This window comes from Brachyistius frenatus, unplaced genomic scaffold, assembly GCF_029030835.1.
Source record: "Brachyistius frenatus isolate BFR_SWC_R1_liver_20210118 unplaced genomic scaffold, ASM2903083v1 Contig_174, whole genome shotgun sequence".
Taxonomy (NCBI): Eukaryota; Metazoa; Chordata; class Actinopteri; family Embiotocidae; genus Brachyistius; species Brachyistius frenatus.
This window is the reverse complement of record NW_027210773.1, coordinates 160,001-176,766: the sequence shown is the minus strand read 5'-3', so window position 1 is coordinate 176,766 and position 16,766 is coordinate 160,001. Positions and strand designations below refer to the sequence as shown.

The window sequence follows — 16,766 nt, the reverse complement described above, 5'->3', positions numbered from 1 at the left end:
GGCAGACGTCTATCTGACTCGTTTCATCCTCAGATATGTAAACTCTGAGGGCGCCACCTCCAACGGTAAAATAACAGCCTATCAGGTCAACCGCAGAGGTAAGTCTCCACCAATCACAAGAGAGTATTATTCTGTGTCCAACAGACACAGCAGCAGATGAATGTGTTTCTTTTCCCTCCGGATGACTGCATTTTTTTTATATATATTATTATTTATTACTATTTTTGATATAATATTTGATTAATTTGTGGCGTTTCTCGTGAGACCTTTTTTTTTTTGTTTTTATTTCAATTTCAGCAACTCATACAGTCAAATACTACATTTTTCCAACTATTGTTCTTTTTCTTTTATTTCTTTACAGCTGTATATCTAAATGTTTTATAGACCATTCAACTAAATAAAACAAACATTTCTCTCCAGCTTGAATATTGGTCCTTGGAATATGAGAGGGTGTGACCTTTTTAAGTGTTTAAAGTTCATTTACACTGTAATTACTTTTATTCTCTGATTAAATATCTACCGCAGATATAAGTTTGAATGTCTGACGCCGTGTTTTATTTTGAAGGTTCCGAACAGTCCAAACAGATCGTCTTCGCTCCGAGCGTCGAGCCCACTTTCGTCAACGTCCCCCAGAACAACTTTGCGGAGCCCTTCGTCCTGAACCCGGGAACCTGGACGGTGGTCATCGAGGCCGAGGGGATCCTGCTGGTGAGACAGAACCACCCGACAACACGTCCACGTGGGATCAGGACTTCTCTGAATTGATACCGGTGTGTCTCCACCTGCAGGACTACCTGGTCCTGCTGCCCAGCGCCTACTACGAAGCTCCCATCCTGCAGATCAAAGTGACCGAACCCTGCACCTACAGCTCCGGGCTCGAAGCCGGACCGAAGTAAAGATGCTGATGAATATTGTTTCGTGGAAGAAAAGACTTTTAATACTTTATTGAATAAAGCACAGCTCCACATGTGTTTCTGCTTCCAGCTGGAGATCCAGTATATGTTTATTAAATGATTAAAAACCCTGTCATTAAAAAGGCAGGTAGCGTAGCTTAGCACAAACACTGGAGACGGATGGAAACAGTTAGCCTGGCTCTGTCCGGAGGAAGAGTCTGAAAAGAAGTTGCTGTTATTGAGGTTATTGAGATGAAATGTGGACTGAGTGCTGCTGAAAAATACATTTACTTATAAAACACATTGAAACACAGCAGAGGTCGACCGACGTGCTGCACGTCATTAAACCGGATTAAAACAGTCAGAGAGGCTTGATCAGAAGCAGTCAAAACAATTAGTTTATTCATTATTATTAATTCATCAAAACAAAATTTAAGCCAAAGCGAAACAGAAGAATGTAGGAGCAGTAAATAATAAATCAAATGGAGGTTAATGTGGGAAAAAACACTTGAAAACGAGGAGGTTTTAAAACGGGTTTTGGTCCCACATTTTATTTTGTTAAACTTTGAACCTTTTTACTCAAATAATTGTGATGGATTTCCTGCTGGACAACAAGTCCCCACTCCGTCCTTTTTAACCGTCTGTCTCCGTCCGTCTGTCCAGCTGTCTGCTGTACCGCTATCTGTCTCTGGACTCCTTCCCCTCCGTCTCCGGTAACGACGCCAGCTGCCGCAGCGACAACCACCTGCCGCGGCCGTGCCCCACCGAGAGGGTGACGCCGCGGCACCCCGACGCGGCCGTCTGCAGCGGCTACGACGTGAGACGCCGTCCGACAACTACGACGGGTGTTCAAAGGCAGGAAATGTGGAGAGGAAGTTGGAAAGTCACGTGTTTTTTGTGTTTGTTTTTTCCTGCGGTTTTCCAGATCAGCGTGGAGCTGCGCGGCCGCCTGCCGTCTCCGGGCGACCACGTCCTGGTGGTCGAGTATTCCAGCGAAGAAGAGCTTCCTCAGACCCTGTCGGTCGGCGTCAACACACCGGCAGCACGAGCGCACCAACACCGCCTCACGCTGCTGCACTGCAAGTACAGGTGGGAGACAAACCCGCTGACTCGGGATTCAATTTAACTTCGTCCCAGAAAAGATCTTTTCCTTTTTTAAATTGTTATTTCCACGTTTACTGTCTCACTCGTGCTGCGTTCAAATGTCGTCGTATTTACCGCGCAGCAACGAGGAGAGCCCGTATGAACGGCGCCCTCTTGTGGGGCCTCGAGTTCACCAGTTGTGGCGTGTTTGTTTACAGAAAGGTCAGAGGTCGTGGAAGTTCATGTTTGGTTGGATGTTCAGCTGATATATTGTAGTTTTAGTCACGGAGAGTTTGTCTTCGTAACTTAGATAATAGCGATAATAGCTTGCTAAGTGTTAGCCTCTGTGGCTTCTAGACGCCCTCCACGTTGCTTTACTCGCTAATTTATGAATAAATCGCAGCCCAGTAATATAATATTCTGAAATGGACCATTCTGCATGAGGAGAAATACTTTTGGTGCTTTTCAGTAAATTTTGTTCCTTCAACTGTTTTACTTGAAATATTAAATGCAGGATTTGTAACATGACATTAATGTAGTATTGATGCTTTTTTATTTGTGTGTGTGCGTGTGCGTGTGCGTAGCTTCCTGTGTCGCATCGTGGCCGTCGACCAGCAGAACCGAGTGGCCGTGTTCTCCCTCCCCGTCAACCCCGAGGTCCAGCTCACCTCCGACCGGGCCAGCTTCTTCCTGGTGAGGTCACATGACCGCGGCCGAAGGGTCATAGCGTGAAAGACATTTTTTTTAATTGTCAAGTTTTCAGTTGTTGCCCCTAAAACATAATTCACAGCAGAAATTTTTTACATTTTTTAATTTTTGGAGCGTGCTTTTTTCTTGCTATATATTTTCAGTTGTTAATATAACTGAAGTTCTTTACCAGCATATAATTTACATAGACACACTCAGTCCTTAATAATAACAGCCATGGTGCTAAAATGTGTGCATTCAGGAACCATATTTATTAAAGAGATCATTTGGCTGATAAAAAGTCAAAAAGAAAAGAAGTCACTTCCTAAAATTGAACTTTTTTTCTGCCAATCAGCCTTAAAACAACAAAATAAAGTTACAGATTACAACGTTTAAAGATAATTGTCACGTTTGAGAATCTCAATATTTTTTGATGAATGTCCGCGTTTGTCTTCAGCACAAAGTGTACCTGGTGCCGAAGGAGCAGTTCAGGATGGAGTACGTTGAACCTAAAGTTCACTGCATCAGCTCTCATGGACAGTTTTCCCCCGACAGGTAAACGCAACATATTTTATTCCATAAAAACCTCGACGTGAATCATTTCAAACTCTCTGAGCCGTCGTCCTCCCGCCTGCAGCTCCTCCTGCGTTCCCTCACGCTTCCGGACGCCGTCGGACTCTCTGGTCCTGAAGGAGGGTCAGAGCTCGTCCATGCAGGAGGAGCCCTTCCTGGCCTCCCCTCCGGCTGCAGCTCCTCCTTCTCCTCCTCCGTCCTCCAACCAGGGAGACGATGCCTCCTGGTCGGGAGGCGAGCGGCCGCCCTTCGGAGCCGATAACGGTGACCACGTCCGGCTGGACTCGCTGCAGGTACGATGATGATGATGATGATGATGGTGATGATGATGATGGTGATGATGATGATGGAGGAGACAGTCAGTGCCTATGATGTCATGTTTATGTAACTTTCTGACAGTTTTTAGAGTTTAAATTATTCATTTTTCCGACTTTATGCTAATAAAGCTGATTTCCTGCATTATACAACCAGAAATGCAGATTTTTTTTATAGATGATGCTGTTAGAGGTTAAAGTGACTTCACTTTATATTCTACGATACTTCGTCATAATAAACCGTCCAACTCGGCATAAAGTTGTTAAATTCAGACTCGGTTTCAGCTGCAAAATAAAGTCTCTTGCCATCTTTTCCTCGTCCGTCCTCCCCTTTTATCTTTTGGTTTACCCAGAATGCAGCGGTGTACTCGACCCGCGTCCACGCCCTCGGCCGCTACGTCTTCATCCTGCACTACCACCAGCCTCTTCACCCCTCCTACCCGGTGCAGGTCTACATCAACGGGGGGCGGATCTGGCAGGGTGAGTGACGGCAGGAATTAGAGCTTTTAATTATAATAACAACGAAGTGGGAACGTGAGAGATATTTGAGCCGGTGTTCCCCGACTCTTCAGGCCACGCCAACGCCTCCTTCTGTCCGCACGCGTACGGCTGCAGGAACGTGCTGGTCTCGGAGAACCAGATCATCCTGGACGTGACGGACCACGAGGTCTTCCTCACCGTGCAGGTTCCTGCCGGCAGGACGCTGTGGTTGGTGAGTGATTCTATTCATTTCAAACGTGGTGTCGTAAAGACGGCTGATATTTACGATGTGTTTTCTGGAGTTTTTCTTTGATTCGTTCTGACAATAAAACCGTCGTAGTGCTTTTTCTGGCTGGTGAAGAGATTTAACCACAAAATGAACTTCAAAAATAGTTATATTTGGTCTGAAATGAATAAATAAAGCATAAATAAATAAAGCTTTAGCCTCGTCTTCTCTGACGTCTCGTGTCTGCAGGATTACGTGCTGGTGGTTCCCGAGTCGAGCTACAGCTCCAGCTACCTGAACGAGGAGCCCGTGGACAAATCCTACGACTTCATCAGCAACTGCGGCCAAAACAGCTTCTACATCAAGTCAGTATCGTAACGAAGCTCCACGTCGATGTTTAAACGAGACGTTTATTCTGTGGTAACACCGTCCTCCTCCTCCTCCTCCTCCTCCTCCTCCTCCCCTCGTCCGTCCAGTCCGTCCTCCACCTCCCTGTTCTGCCTCAGCTCGGCCGTGTCTCTGTCGGCGTACGTCAACAACGGGGCGTTGCCGTGCGCCTGCCACGAGGTCGGCGCCGAGAGCGACACCTGCGAGCTGTTCGGCGGTCAGTGCCGCTGCCGGCCCGACGTGATCGGACGGGACTGCTCCATGTGCTCTACGGGATACTGGGGCTTCCCCAACTGCAGACGTGAGTGTTCACATGATCAGTTACGTCCATCATAGATTTCTACATCTTCAAGTTTCATACGTCCTGAAATTGGACTTAATGTCACCTGCTGAGTCACTGGTTGCTATGACGACACCCATCAGTGGGGCATTGAGCTGTCACATACAGACGCGTGCACACGGAGGCGGTGGAGAAATATTGAGTCCGACTTCGAAAAAGTCCTCAGAGAAAAAATCACGAGTCCCATCGGAAGAACTTCTTCAGCAGAAAGTCGTCGTCGATGATCGTGTTGGTTTTCATCTTCCTACTGCGTACTGTGTCGGTTTAATCACAGCTTGGAGACGCCATGCTTTTCTGTTTTTGAGTTAAAAGTGATTCAGTATGAAAGAAATTGATCAGTGGACTTTCTCCCCCCCCCCCCCCCCCCCCTCCCCCCCAGCCTGTAACTGTGGTACCAGGCTGTGTGAGCCGGTGACCGGCGACTGCATCTGTCCTCCGAGGACGATGCGGCCCGAGTGCACCCAGTGCGAGCCGCAGACGTTCGGCTGCCACCCGGTGGTCGGCTGCGAGGTCTGCAACTGCTCTCGGCCCGGCATCGTCACGCCCGACGTCAGCTGCGACACGCTGAGCGGACAGTGCAGGTACGACGAGACGACGCTGATGAAATGCCGGTCTGAGAGTCTGAGAGTTCATTTTCTTTTCGAGTGAGGTGTTTTTGTCCATTCAGATTCCTCTGCTCTGCTTTCTGAACGCCACCACGTGACAGACAGGCTGAACTCGGTGTTTAGAAACGGTTATTTCTGGCCGGCCGTGTCTCCCTGAGGCGGTCTTGGCGCCGACTCTCACGCTGGGTTGGTCTCGTGTTTGAACCCGACGGCTCGCGTCTGTTTTCTCTGGAAGGTTTTAAACCTCTGAGCTCCCTGAGGGACCTCGGACGGAGCAGCAGCTTCATCAGTGTACACAGCATGATGATGATGATGATGATGATGATGGAGTTTGATTGTGTTTTCTCTTTACTTTCCCAAAGGTTTTGTCTCTCTAGAGGCCGGTCGCTTTCTATCGTCGTCGTAGCAACCATCAATTGTTATTTTTTGGGGGAGTTTGATCTGTGATTACTAAACATGCAAAATAACAACTGATTATAATGTTGTTGTTGTTGTTTTTTTCCAGTTGCAAGAACAACATCGTCGGCCGCCAGTGTGACCGCTGCGCCCCCGGTTTCTATGGTTACCCCAACTGCAGGCTGTGCGACTGCAACGAGGCGGGAACGGAGGAGGAAGTGTGCGACTCCTTCACGGGACGGTGTCTCTGCAAGGTGGTTGAAGCGCACACACACACACACACACACACACACACACACACACACACACACACACACACACACACGTATGTTCTAACCACCGCTGCGTGTTCCCCTCCGCCTGCAGGAGAACGTCCAGGGTTCCCGGTGCGACCAGTGCCGGGTCGGTACTTTCCACTTGGACCCGACCAACCCGAACGGCTGCACCAGCTGCTTCTGCTTCGGAGCCACCGACCGCTGCCGCAGCTCCAACAAGCGGCGCAAAGAGGCACGCACGTTCCTTCCTTTACATCTTAATATGTATTTTATAATAAATCTCAGATTCGCAGATTAAACGGAACCTAAAGTTTCTGTCGATAGATCGTCGTGTTATTTACAGCTGATGGAGACGAAGCTCAGAGAGACAGTCAGCTGATGGAGACGAAGCTCAGAGAGACAGTCAGCTGATGGAGACGAAGCTCAGAGAGACAGTCAGCTGATGGAGACGAAGCTCAGAGAGACAGTCAGCTGATGGAGACGAAGCTCAGAGAGACAGTCAGCTGATGGAGACGAAGCTCAGAGAGACAGTCAGCTGATGGAGACTAACATCCCTCATAAAATCACGGGTTTCCCGTGTTTTCCACATGTATGACACATTCAAGTTGCAACATATCATAACAGGAAAATATGTGGTCACGTTTTAACATGGGAATCTACGTCACACGTTACACCGTCCAAATGTTCCAAAAAACACGTGTCATGTGATCACATGACGTTTTGCACGTGAAATTCATGTGATGGACGCTGAATTCTGTTTGTTTCCTGATGATGTCACATATTTCTGTGCACCAATCAGAATTCATTTCAAAGAGTGTGTTGATAGTTGTGAAGTTGCCAGACTGTGAAATGAATCGGTAAAATAAAAGTACAGTTTTTGAGTGTTAAACTCTGTTTACTTTTGCTTGTTGTTTATCAGCTAATAAACTCAAGATTTCAGATGTGTTGAGTATCTCTGAGGTTAATGAGATTTTCTGGGATTTATCATGTAAATTTCGATATGAACTGTTTTTAACCCGGAGAGCGTTTTAATGTCGTCTCTTCTCCTTCAGATCATGGACATGGAGGGTTGGGTGCTGCTCGGAGCGGACAGACAGGAAGTAGCGGTGACGGTGTATCCGGGTCAGGACCTGGTGGAGGCCGACCTCAGCGACGTGCCCGACGTGTACCAGGACCTCCACTGGCACTCGCCCAAGACTTACCTGGGAGACAAGGTGAGGTGGTGGAGGAGGTGGAGGAGGAGGAGGAGGTGGCGAAAACAAAAACCAGAGACGAGCAACAAAATGGTTAAAAACCCTGAAATAAAGAATCCGAATGATTCAGTTTGAAATCTGAAATAAAAAGTCGGCCTTTCGGATCCTGAACCTGTTTACAGATTCTCCAATAGTTTTTATTAACTACTGATATGATGACGGGAAACTTTGAACATTAGTTAGGCGGCCCTTCAAAATAAAAGTCTGCCTTTTTTTCCCCTCTCATCTTCTCATTTTTTCACGTACACAAAAAAAGGCCCCACTTTTGGGTCCCGACCCACCGTTTGAGCACCACCATCACATCATTAATGTCATTGTTACACACTCATCGTACTGACTTAAAAAATGTGTATTTAAGTCAGATTTTTCAGATTGTTTCAGACCAAACATGAGACTTCTTTTAAATACCCGTCAGATATTCAATACCAACAACGTCAGTCGTAGTAATAACAAGGTCGGCGTGACCCGACACACGGCGCTCTCAGGAATGTTCTTAAAGCTGCTCGGTACAAAGAGGCTCGTTTTTAAAATGCTCCTAAAACAGCTGCAGATATTTGGGTGTGTTTCTCTTGGTTCATCGAAAGGATCTGTTTCTACTCCAGGAAGGTTCACTGAGGGCGACGGTGAAGATGAGGGAGATGTTTGAGTGCGTGGAAATACATCAAGATAAATAAAGACTGGATGAATACAAATAGCACATGTAGGCAGGAATTATGAATTAGCTTTTGTTTGCTTCTGATTTTTATCTAGAAAAGAAAAGGTTGAAAAAAAAATGGTTTTAAAAGTAAATGGACAAAAACTTGACTTTTCCACCCAGAAATGAGGCCGATTTTTCTCATATTTGTTGCTGAACACAGATCAGTCATGATAGAGATGTTGTTTTTTGATAAATGTTGAATCAAACCCGGTCTAAAAATCATGAATGTGGTCGTAAACGAAGTTTAAAGCAGATGAGATGATGATGATGGGAAATATGAATATTCAGTACTTGATACTTCATTCGCTGCACTTTGTCTTCACTTTCTGATTTTTCTTTATTTTTTAATCCCAAACAAAGATTGTTGCAGAAATTTTCCAAGAAAATTACATCCAGGTTATTTGTTAAGAGGATAAAAATTGTATCCTCTAATTTTATCCTATTTTACTTTATCTTATTTATTAATAAGAGAAAAACAGCATGAAAGTGATTTAAAAGGCAGAAAATGAGACACAAACAAACAACAGACGTCCTTCATCAGACGGGCTGTTTGGATACAGATCAGTGTTTCGTCTACGGCTTTCATGTGTGATGCAACCAGCATGAGTCTCCTTAACAATCCCCCCCCACCCCACCACCACCCATCTGTACCTTCAGACAGCAGCCTGCAGATACCTGCAGGATCAGTGTAGAAGAAGAGTCTCTTTATCTCTGAATTTAATCCTGCGCTGTTTGGAGGAAGATGAACTGTGTGCTTCCTGTCTCCGGTGTGTTTCATCTTTTATCGTCCCCCCCCCCCCCCCCGTGTTCCCCCAGGTGTCGTCCTACGGAGGTTACCTGAGGTACCGTCTCCACACTCAGACCATGAGAGGCGACGTGCTGTCTCTGCCTCCAGAAGCTTCCCGGCCCGACATCATTCTCAAGGTGCAAAAACAAACGCACCCACGATTATCACTTTAAAAGACAAACTGTTGTGTCTGAATGTTCAATCACACGCTCGCATGGCGTCCCGCAGGGGAACCAGATGACGCTGGTGTTCATGGAGAGGGAGTACTCGTCACCTGAGGAGCCTCACCTGGGCATCGTTCACATCGTCGAGGTAACGCCGGGAGGTTCACGCCGACTTGTGTCGGCTCTGAAGGGAAATCCTCTTCAAATCCAAGATGTTGTGAAATCAGAAACGAGGTTTTGGAGTTTAGTGACTTCAGGTTGTTTAATCTCACTTTAAATATTAACAGAATTCTGCAGATATGAAGTGTTACAACTTTATATACACAGATCTGATTCATGTGTATAAACTAAAACCTCTGAAGGAAGACGTCAGAAGAGAAAAGTCTTTTCACAAAGCTGAAGCTTTAATGTTTTGATTCATTATTAGACTCGAACTTGGAGGACAAACTGGACGCAAACATAGCTCGTCCTTGTCTTATTATTTAAACCTTCTCATGGTCGTGACTTATTGTGGATTAAAGAAAAGTCTAAAGCCTGAAACACCAAGAGGAGATGTTTATGATCCTCCAGTTTACAGCTGCAGCGCTTCGTCCATTCATTTATTAGTTAGAAAATCATTTGACATTTTTCCATTTCCTGACATTTTAAAGACCAAACAGCTGATTGATGAATGAAAAAAATAAATGACAGCTTAATCGATAATGAAAAATAATCCTCTTCGTCCTCCTCCTCCTCCTCCCCTCCTCCCCCCTCCCCCTCCCCCCGCTCCTCCTCCTCCTCACAGGGGAGTTTCCGTCACGCTCAGACGGGTAACTCGGTGTCCCGGGAGGAGCTGATGATGGTTCTGGTCGGTCTGGAGTCTCTGCAGGTCCGAGCCCTCCACTCCCAGTCGGCCCACTCCGTGTCGCTGCGCGGCGCCGTGCTGGAGGGCGCCGAGAACCTGTCCGCCGGTCGCCATGCCAACAACGTGGAGATCTGCATGTGTCCCGCCAACTACCTCGGAGACTCGTGTCAGGTGGGGCGACAGTTTTAGTTTGTTCAGTTGTTAGTTTGCAGAAGTTCTTTGATTTTTTTTAATTTTTTTTTAACCAGTCAAATTGGGCAGAAAGAGGTTTTGATCACGTCGAGGAATTTACATTTTTTATTTGTCACATTATTTTGATGAAATAAATTATAGTCAGCTACAAAATTAGACAACAACTGTCCAAGATCACTTTGTCACCTTTTATGTGTTACAGTTCACTAATAATCCAAGTGATAATTCATTTCCAACTATTTTCATACTTGATTTAGTCATTTGTGTTTCTTAATTAATTTAGATATTACGTCTGCATAGTTGCTTCTTTTTTTTTTTAATTGAATATCAACAGTACGACAATAAAAGCAGTGGTGCGTGTCCTCGGCGTTGATGTTCCTCTCCTCTGTGCAGAAATGCGCTCCGGGTTTCTACCGCGACACCATCGGCCTGTTCCTGGGGAAGTGCGTTCCCTGTAGCTGTAACGGACACTCGGACCGCTGTCTGGACGGGTCGGGGGTCTGCGTGGTGAGAATCTCCGACGGCGACGCCGACCGACGCCTCCGGCATCGTTCACGCTCTGATAACTGCGTATTTCTTTTTCTTTCTTTCTTTTCTGTCTCTCCATCAGAGCTGCCAACACAACACCGCCGGCGACCACTGCGAGAAGTGCCAGGGCGGTTTCCTCGGCAACAACAGCCTTGACGGACAGGCCGTGTCGTGCTCCAGCTGTCCCTGTCCTCTGAGGACCCCGTCCAACAAGTCAGTGCATTCGTTCGTCCTCTCGGCCGTCTCTCTCCTGTCCACCGGCCTCACGCGTTATTTTGTGTGTGTGTGTGTGTGTGTGTGTGTGTGTGTGTGTGTGTGTGTGTGTGTGTGTGTGTGTGTGTGTGTGTGTGTGTGTAGTTTTGCAGAAGGTTGTGTGCAGAAGAGCGACCGGATGCAGTGTCTGTGTATGCCGGGATACGCCGGACCGCACTGCGAGAGGTAAACTAACCACCAATCGAAGTCATTTCAAAGGGTCAAAAAAAAACAACCAAAAAACGACGACTTGACAGAAAAAACAGATGTGAAGTTTGTTAAAACGACTTCGGTCACTTTGGTCCGTTTAAGAAGAAATAATTGAATCAGTTTGTTGTTGAAACAGTTTAAAAAAAACAAGTTTTGTCCTGAAAACGTCTGTGAACTAAAATAAAGTTCTCAAACTGCTGGAAGTCAAATAAACAAGTAAAATAAAGTGGCTGGATTTTGTCTGATCAGCACAAAGGAAACCGGTTTTCACGTCATTAAATTCAACTTTTTATCTGTGAAAGTCAGAGAAGTTTACATTTAATTTGAACTTTGTAAAACTGTTTATATTATTGGAGAAACTTCAGGTGAAGCCGTCTGTTCCTGAAGTTTTGTTTCCATCTGAACTTTTATTTCATTTTCTCTTTGTTCCAGCAGGATAAAAAGCAAACAGACAACATATAAGCACCATGTGCTGCACACACACACCTCATTAACTCCGGGCCTCTTTGCTCAGGTGCGCCCCCGGTTTCTACGGCAACCCCATGGTTCTGGGCAGCAGGTGCCAGTCGTGCCATTGCCACGGCAACACGGACCCCAACATGCTGTTCACCGACTGCCACCCGCTGACCGGAGAGTGTCTGAGCTGCATGCGCGACACGGCCGGGCCGCATTGCGACGTCTGCGCCCCCGGTTACTACGGCGACGCCGTGGGCGCCAAGAACTGCACCAGTGAGTTGAGCTTTTGTAGCTCGGCTGCGGCGGCACAGTAAACGCCTTCATCGTCCGTTATCCAGTTACCTGACAGTTTCTGGTTTATTCGTTTGTTAAAAAGTTTAATTAACTGTGTTTTGTGTTGTTGTTGTTTTTTTACCCAGAGTGCAGCTGTTCTCCGTGTGGAACCGAGTCATGTGACCCTCACAGCGGACGGTGTCGCTGTAAGCCGGGAGTGAGCGGGCCGCTCTGCGACCGCTGCGGGGTGAGACACGACCTCTCTGAGCTCCTTCATCGTGGCTCAACATGTGTTTCTGGGTTTAATATTTAGAATCGGGAAAAAAAACAGCGTTTTGTTCTCATTTTTAAAACTTTGAATCCACATCAGAGTTGATTTATTTCTCGACTGCAACCAGCTTGATTTTAAGATTTTTTTTTTTTAGCAAGTAAAATGTTCTGATGTCGTCGTTTTCTCCTGTTTTTGTGTTTTTGTCTCGTATTTTGGGCATTTGGGTTTTTTTTCCATTAAAGAAATGACTAACGTGACGCGCCGCCTCCCTCAGGACGGCTCCTTCGGCTTCGACTCGTGCTCCGGCTGCCGTCAGTGCGACTGCGCCGCCTCGGCGGCTCTGGTGCAGCCGTGCGACCGTCAGAGCGGTCGGTGCGCCTGCCGGCCCGGCGTCAACGGGCCGAGCTGCCGGCAGTGCGCTCCGGGATTCTGGGACTACGGATCGGACGGCTGCAAGAGTGAGTTAGACAACACAAAAACGTACAAAACATTCACACGCTGCACGCTCTCCTGACAGCTTTCTGGTCCAGCGTTGAACTCGGGTCAAATCTGTTTTCCGTCCGCCGTCCTCCAGAGTGCGACTGTAATGGCGGCCGCTGCGACCCGCGCACGGGAGAGTGCCGCTGTCCCGACGGGATGACGGGCAAACAGTGCGACACCTGCTCACAGAGGTACAGCGTGCCCGCGGAGGACCGGCACGGCACGCACTGCGAACGTGAGCCAATCATCAGTTTTATTTCTAAAAACTTAGAAAATCTTCTTTTAAAAAAAATATCCAGTAGCACGATGCAACGACTCTGTGGGGATAAAACATAAAATCTAACGAAACAATTACAGTATAAAATGAGATGAAATCAGAGCAGGAGCAACCAGACAGTTGAGAAGGGAGCAGGTCCCGTTACCAGGGCAACAGCCAGGTCGGACCGAAGCCTCCATTGAATACGGTTTGGTTCGTCGCATCTCAAACAAGTCCTCGCTACGCAAAGGTCCTACCGGAAAAAATATTTTGTATTAATATAATAATATATTGTGTGTGTGTGTGTGTGTGTGTGTGTGTGTGTGTGTGTGTGTGTGTGTGTGTGTGTGTGTGTGTCCTCACAGTGTGTGACAGCTGCGTCATCGTCCTGCTGGAGGACCTCGACAAGATGAACGACAACTTCCGCTCGGTGGCCGATCAGCTGAGCAGCCTGAACGCCAGCTCGGTGGCCTGGGCTCAGCTGGACAGCCTCAACAGGTCGATGGAGGACGTCGCAGTGAGTTCACACACACACACACACACACACACACACACACACACACACACACACACACACACACACACACACACACACACACACGCACACGCACGTGATATTAACTCACTTCCCATCGTGATTCCAGCGTGCCATCGAGAACTACAACAGCACGCTGGACGACAGCCGGAGTCGCGCCGACCTGCTGGATGCCGAGATCGTGAACATCAACGATGACATCAACGAGCTGCAGAACAAAGTGAGACACACACACACACACACACACACACACACACACACACACACACACACACGTCTTCTTCACCACAACTAAACACAACAAACCTGCTGTTTTTTATGTGTGTTCATGTGGTGTTGTTTTCAGGTGTCGGTGATGATTGACAGGGTCGGTAACCTGCGCAACAATACCAACAACACCCACCAGAGGGCGGAAGACCTGCTGTCCTTCATCAACAAAATGACCTCCGACATACGCAGTAGGAAAAATCATTTCACATGCAGCTCTCAAGTTAAATTGTGTTATCGCAAAATTAAATATTTACATAAAAAGTGAGCTTTTTTTTTTTGTCTGTTTGTCAAGTAAAAATAAGATAACACAAAAAATACAATCTGGTGGAGATGTTTAAAATGTTCGTTAACTTTTGTCAAACAAACAAAACAAAAATGTACAGATTAAAACTCCTGCTTTGAAAAGAAATACTGAGATTTTGCTTTATTTGGTCGAGGATACAATTTTTTATATTTTAAATAAATGTTATTTCAGGTCAAGCTGTTTATCTAGAAACTTGTTTTCTATCCATGTTTCTGTCTCACTCCACAAAAAAAAACAAAAAAACACAAACCAGTTGAAGGATAAATCCGTTTTCTTTTCGTAGACGTGATGCAGATGGTGAACCGGTCGTCCCTGAACGAGACGGAGGGGGAGCAGGACGGCACGGAGCAGGAGACGAAGATGAGGGAGGTGCAGGCGATGATGAGGGAGATGAGGTACCGGAGCTGCGTGGGTCAGAAGAAGATGGCCGACCGAGAGGCGACGGAGGCCAAGAAACGTACGTTCACGCCGGAGAGGACAAAACACACGTCGTCATTTCAAACAAACGTCAGAGGACCACGTTTCTTCTTTTACACATTTTAATGGAGGTCGAAGAAAACATTTTGCTGCGAGAATAAGAGTAGAGTAAATTTGTATAAACCCTGAGAGGCAGTTTGTTTTGAAAAAAGTAGTTTTAAAATATATAAAACAAATAAAATTGAGTTGAATTAGTTGACAGTTTTTAGACATTTCTTTATTGTTTTATTTTTTACGGTTTTTATTCTTATTTAACTGAATGCAGTTTTATTACTAACATTGTCAGTCTGTCAGTCTGTCAGTCTGTCGTTCTGTCAGTCTTTCAGTCTTTCTGTCAGTCTGTCAGTCTGTCAGTCTGTCGTTCTGTCAGTCTGTCGTTCTGTCAGTCTGTCAGTCTGTCAGTCTGTCAGTCTGTCAGTCTGTCGTTCTGTCAGTCTTTCAGTCTGTCAGTCTTTCAGTCTGTCAGTCTGTCAGTCTTTCAGTCTGTCAGTCTGTCAGTCTTTCAGTCTGTCAGTCTGTCAGTCTGTCAGTCTGTCAGTCTGTCAGTCTTTCAGTCTGTCAGTCTTTCAGTCTGTCAGTCTGTCAGTCTGTCAGTCTTTCAGTCTGTCAGTCTTTCAGTCTTTCAGTCTGTCAGTCTTTCAGTCTGTCAGTCTGTCAGTATGTCAGTATGTCAGTCTGTCAGTCTTTCAGTCTTTCAGTCTGTCAGTCTTTCAGTCTTTCAGTCTTTCAGTCTGTCAGTCTTTCAGTCTGTCAGTCTTTCAGTCTTTCAGTCTGTCAGTCTGTCAGTTATGTCGCTTCTTCCTTTATTTTTTGTATCAGGATCTTGTCTCTGAAAATGAAAACGATGATGTGTGATTGTGTTTATCAAATGTTCACAGTTCGACTGCTCCGTAAATGTAAACTGTGACGTAAGTGTGTGTTTTCAGTCGTAATTAAGAAAATGCAAAATGAAACAAAGTCTTTTCTGCGTCCTCAACGCGTCTCCGTCTCCTGCCAGTGTTGGACCGCGTCAACAAGGAGCTGAGAGACCGTCAGGTAGGAAACAGCGACCTGGCCAAGACCATCCGAGACAAGCTGTCCCGCTTCCACTCGTCCATGATGGACCTGCGAGACGCCCTGAACGAAGCCGTGAACAACACGGCGAGAGCCGCGGAGCTCAACAACGCCAACCAGAAAATCCTGGAGGACAACACCGTGAGTCTGGAGGAGGACATCTGCAGGAAGCGTCTTCATGAAGGTGAACAGAAGTCTCATCCCGCCTCTTTGTGTGTGTCGCCTCTCAGAGGAGGATCGAAGATCTGCTGACGCAGCAGAAGCAGGTGATGGAGCAGCTGAACATGGCCGAAGACGACGTCGCGCAGGTCAACGACGTGCTGTCGCTGCTGCAGGACTCCAAGGAGGTGAAAACAGGAACACGGACATTTATATCCTGTTTCCTGCTCTTACTGCTGTTAGCGAACAGAAAGTGAAAAAACTGACGTCTGTGAATGTGTTTTTTAGGATGAAATGACACCCGTCTGTTTGAGTTTAGTTTAGTTTTTGTCAGGTTTGAGGTTGAGGTTTGTTTTACAGGATTCACGCTGGTCCTGGAAATTTAGAAAGTTATAAAACAAAGGTCTCTTCCAGACTAGAAAGTCCTGGAACATCATGGAGTTCAATTTAAAATGTAATATTCTGCCTGCAGGATTTTTCTATCAGCTGTTACTGAACTTGTTTCTGAGTGTTTTTTTCATCATGTTGCTTTTTTCACTAACAAACATTCAGGAAAATCAACATTTCAAAGAGCTTCAGCTGCAAAATGAGGAATTCAAAGATAAAAAAAATAGACAAAAGAAAAGCTAAAAGTTTGTAAAAGGACTACAGATCCACCTGATGTGGGAGACGGGAGCAGTTCGCTGCCACGGTAACGGTGAGGAGGTAACGGTGAGGTAACTTCCTCTTCAACTCTAAACGATGTGTTTCAGGAGTACGAGCGTTTGGCGGCTCAGCTGGACGGCGCCAGGAAGCCTCTGGCCGAGAAGGTGCAGAACTTTACGTGGCCCGACTCCAAAATCCCGCTGGTGGAGAAGGCGGAGAAACACGCCGAGCTGCTGGAGGCGTTGGCCAAGAACCTGTCCAGGTCAGAGAGCAGATGTCTGAACAGAAGCTCAGCTGGGCGGACAAACTTCACCGTTACGTGTGACGTCAATAAAAACAACACGACCGTCTGCGTCTGTCCGCAGTTTGATCGCAGAAACCAAACGGGACGGAAACGTCGA

The 16,766-nt window shown here is 46.5% G+C and overlaps 1 protein-coding gene across 1 annotated transcript in view; it reads left to right on the top strand.

Moving 5' to 3' along the window:
* lama5 (laminin, alpha 5) overlaps window positions 1–16,766 on the top strand; it is a 79,450-nt gene that overhangs the window by 51,105 nt on the left and 11,579 nt on the right. The window contains exons 24-56 of the mRNA XM_069717384.1: window positions 566–708; window positions 789–892; window positions 1,557–1,710; window positions 1,819–1,982; window positions 2,561–2,669; window positions 3,121–3,218; window positions 3,301–3,529; window positions 3,904–4,030; window positions 4,123–4,262; window positions 4,506–4,621; window positions 4,733–4,944; window positions 5,363–5,564; window positions 6,094–6,238; window positions 6,351–6,491; window positions 7,312–7,473; window positions 9,026–9,133; window positions 9,225–9,308; window positions 9,945–10,175; window positions 10,590–10,703; window positions 10,807–10,937; window positions 11,082–11,162; window positions 11,701–11,915; window positions 12,062–12,162; window positions 12,461–12,644; window positions 12,761–12,901; window positions 13,288–13,439; window positions 13,567–13,677; window positions 13,804–13,915; window positions 14,315–14,488; window positions 15,506–15,702; window positions 15,792–15,908; window positions 16,473–16,627; window positions 16,731–16,766. The exon at window positions 16,731–16,766 is cut by the window's right edge and continues 94 nt beyond it. Of these exons, the coding sequence (XP_069573485.1) occupies window positions 566–708; window positions 789–892; window positions 1,557–1,710; window positions 1,819–1,982; window positions 2,561–2,669; window positions 3,121–3,218; window positions 3,301–3,529; window positions 3,904–4,030; window positions 4,123–4,262; window positions 4,506–4,621; window positions 4,733–4,944; window positions 5,363–5,564; window positions 6,094–6,238; window positions 6,351–6,491; window positions 7,312–7,473; window positions 9,026–9,133; window positions 9,225–9,308; window positions 9,945–10,175; window positions 10,590–10,703; window positions 10,807–10,937; window positions 11,082–11,162; window positions 11,701–11,915; window positions 12,062–12,162; window positions 12,461–12,644; window positions 12,761–12,901; window positions 13,288–13,439; window positions 13,567–13,677; window positions 13,804–13,915; window positions 14,315–14,488; window positions 15,506–15,702; window positions 15,792–15,908; window positions 16,473–16,627; window positions 16,731–16,766 (4,690 nt within the window). The remainder of the gene's footprint in view (window positions 1–565; window positions 709–788; window positions 893–1,556; window positions 1,711–1,818; window positions 1,983–2,560; window positions 2,670–3,120; window positions 3,219–3,300; window positions 3,530–3,903; window positions 4,031–4,122; window positions 4,263–4,505; window positions 4,622–4,732; window positions 4,945–5,362; window positions 5,565–6,093; window positions 6,239–6,350; window positions 6,492–7,311; window positions 7,474–9,025; window positions 9,134–9,224; window positions 9,309–9,944; window positions 10,176–10,589; window positions 10,704–10,806; window positions 10,938–11,081; window positions 11,163–11,700; window positions 11,916–12,061; window positions 12,163–12,460; window positions 12,645–12,760; window positions 12,902–13,287; window positions 13,440–13,566; window positions 13,678–13,803; window positions 13,916–14,314; window positions 14,489–15,505; window positions 15,703–15,791; window positions 15,909–16,472; window positions 16,628–16,730) is intronic.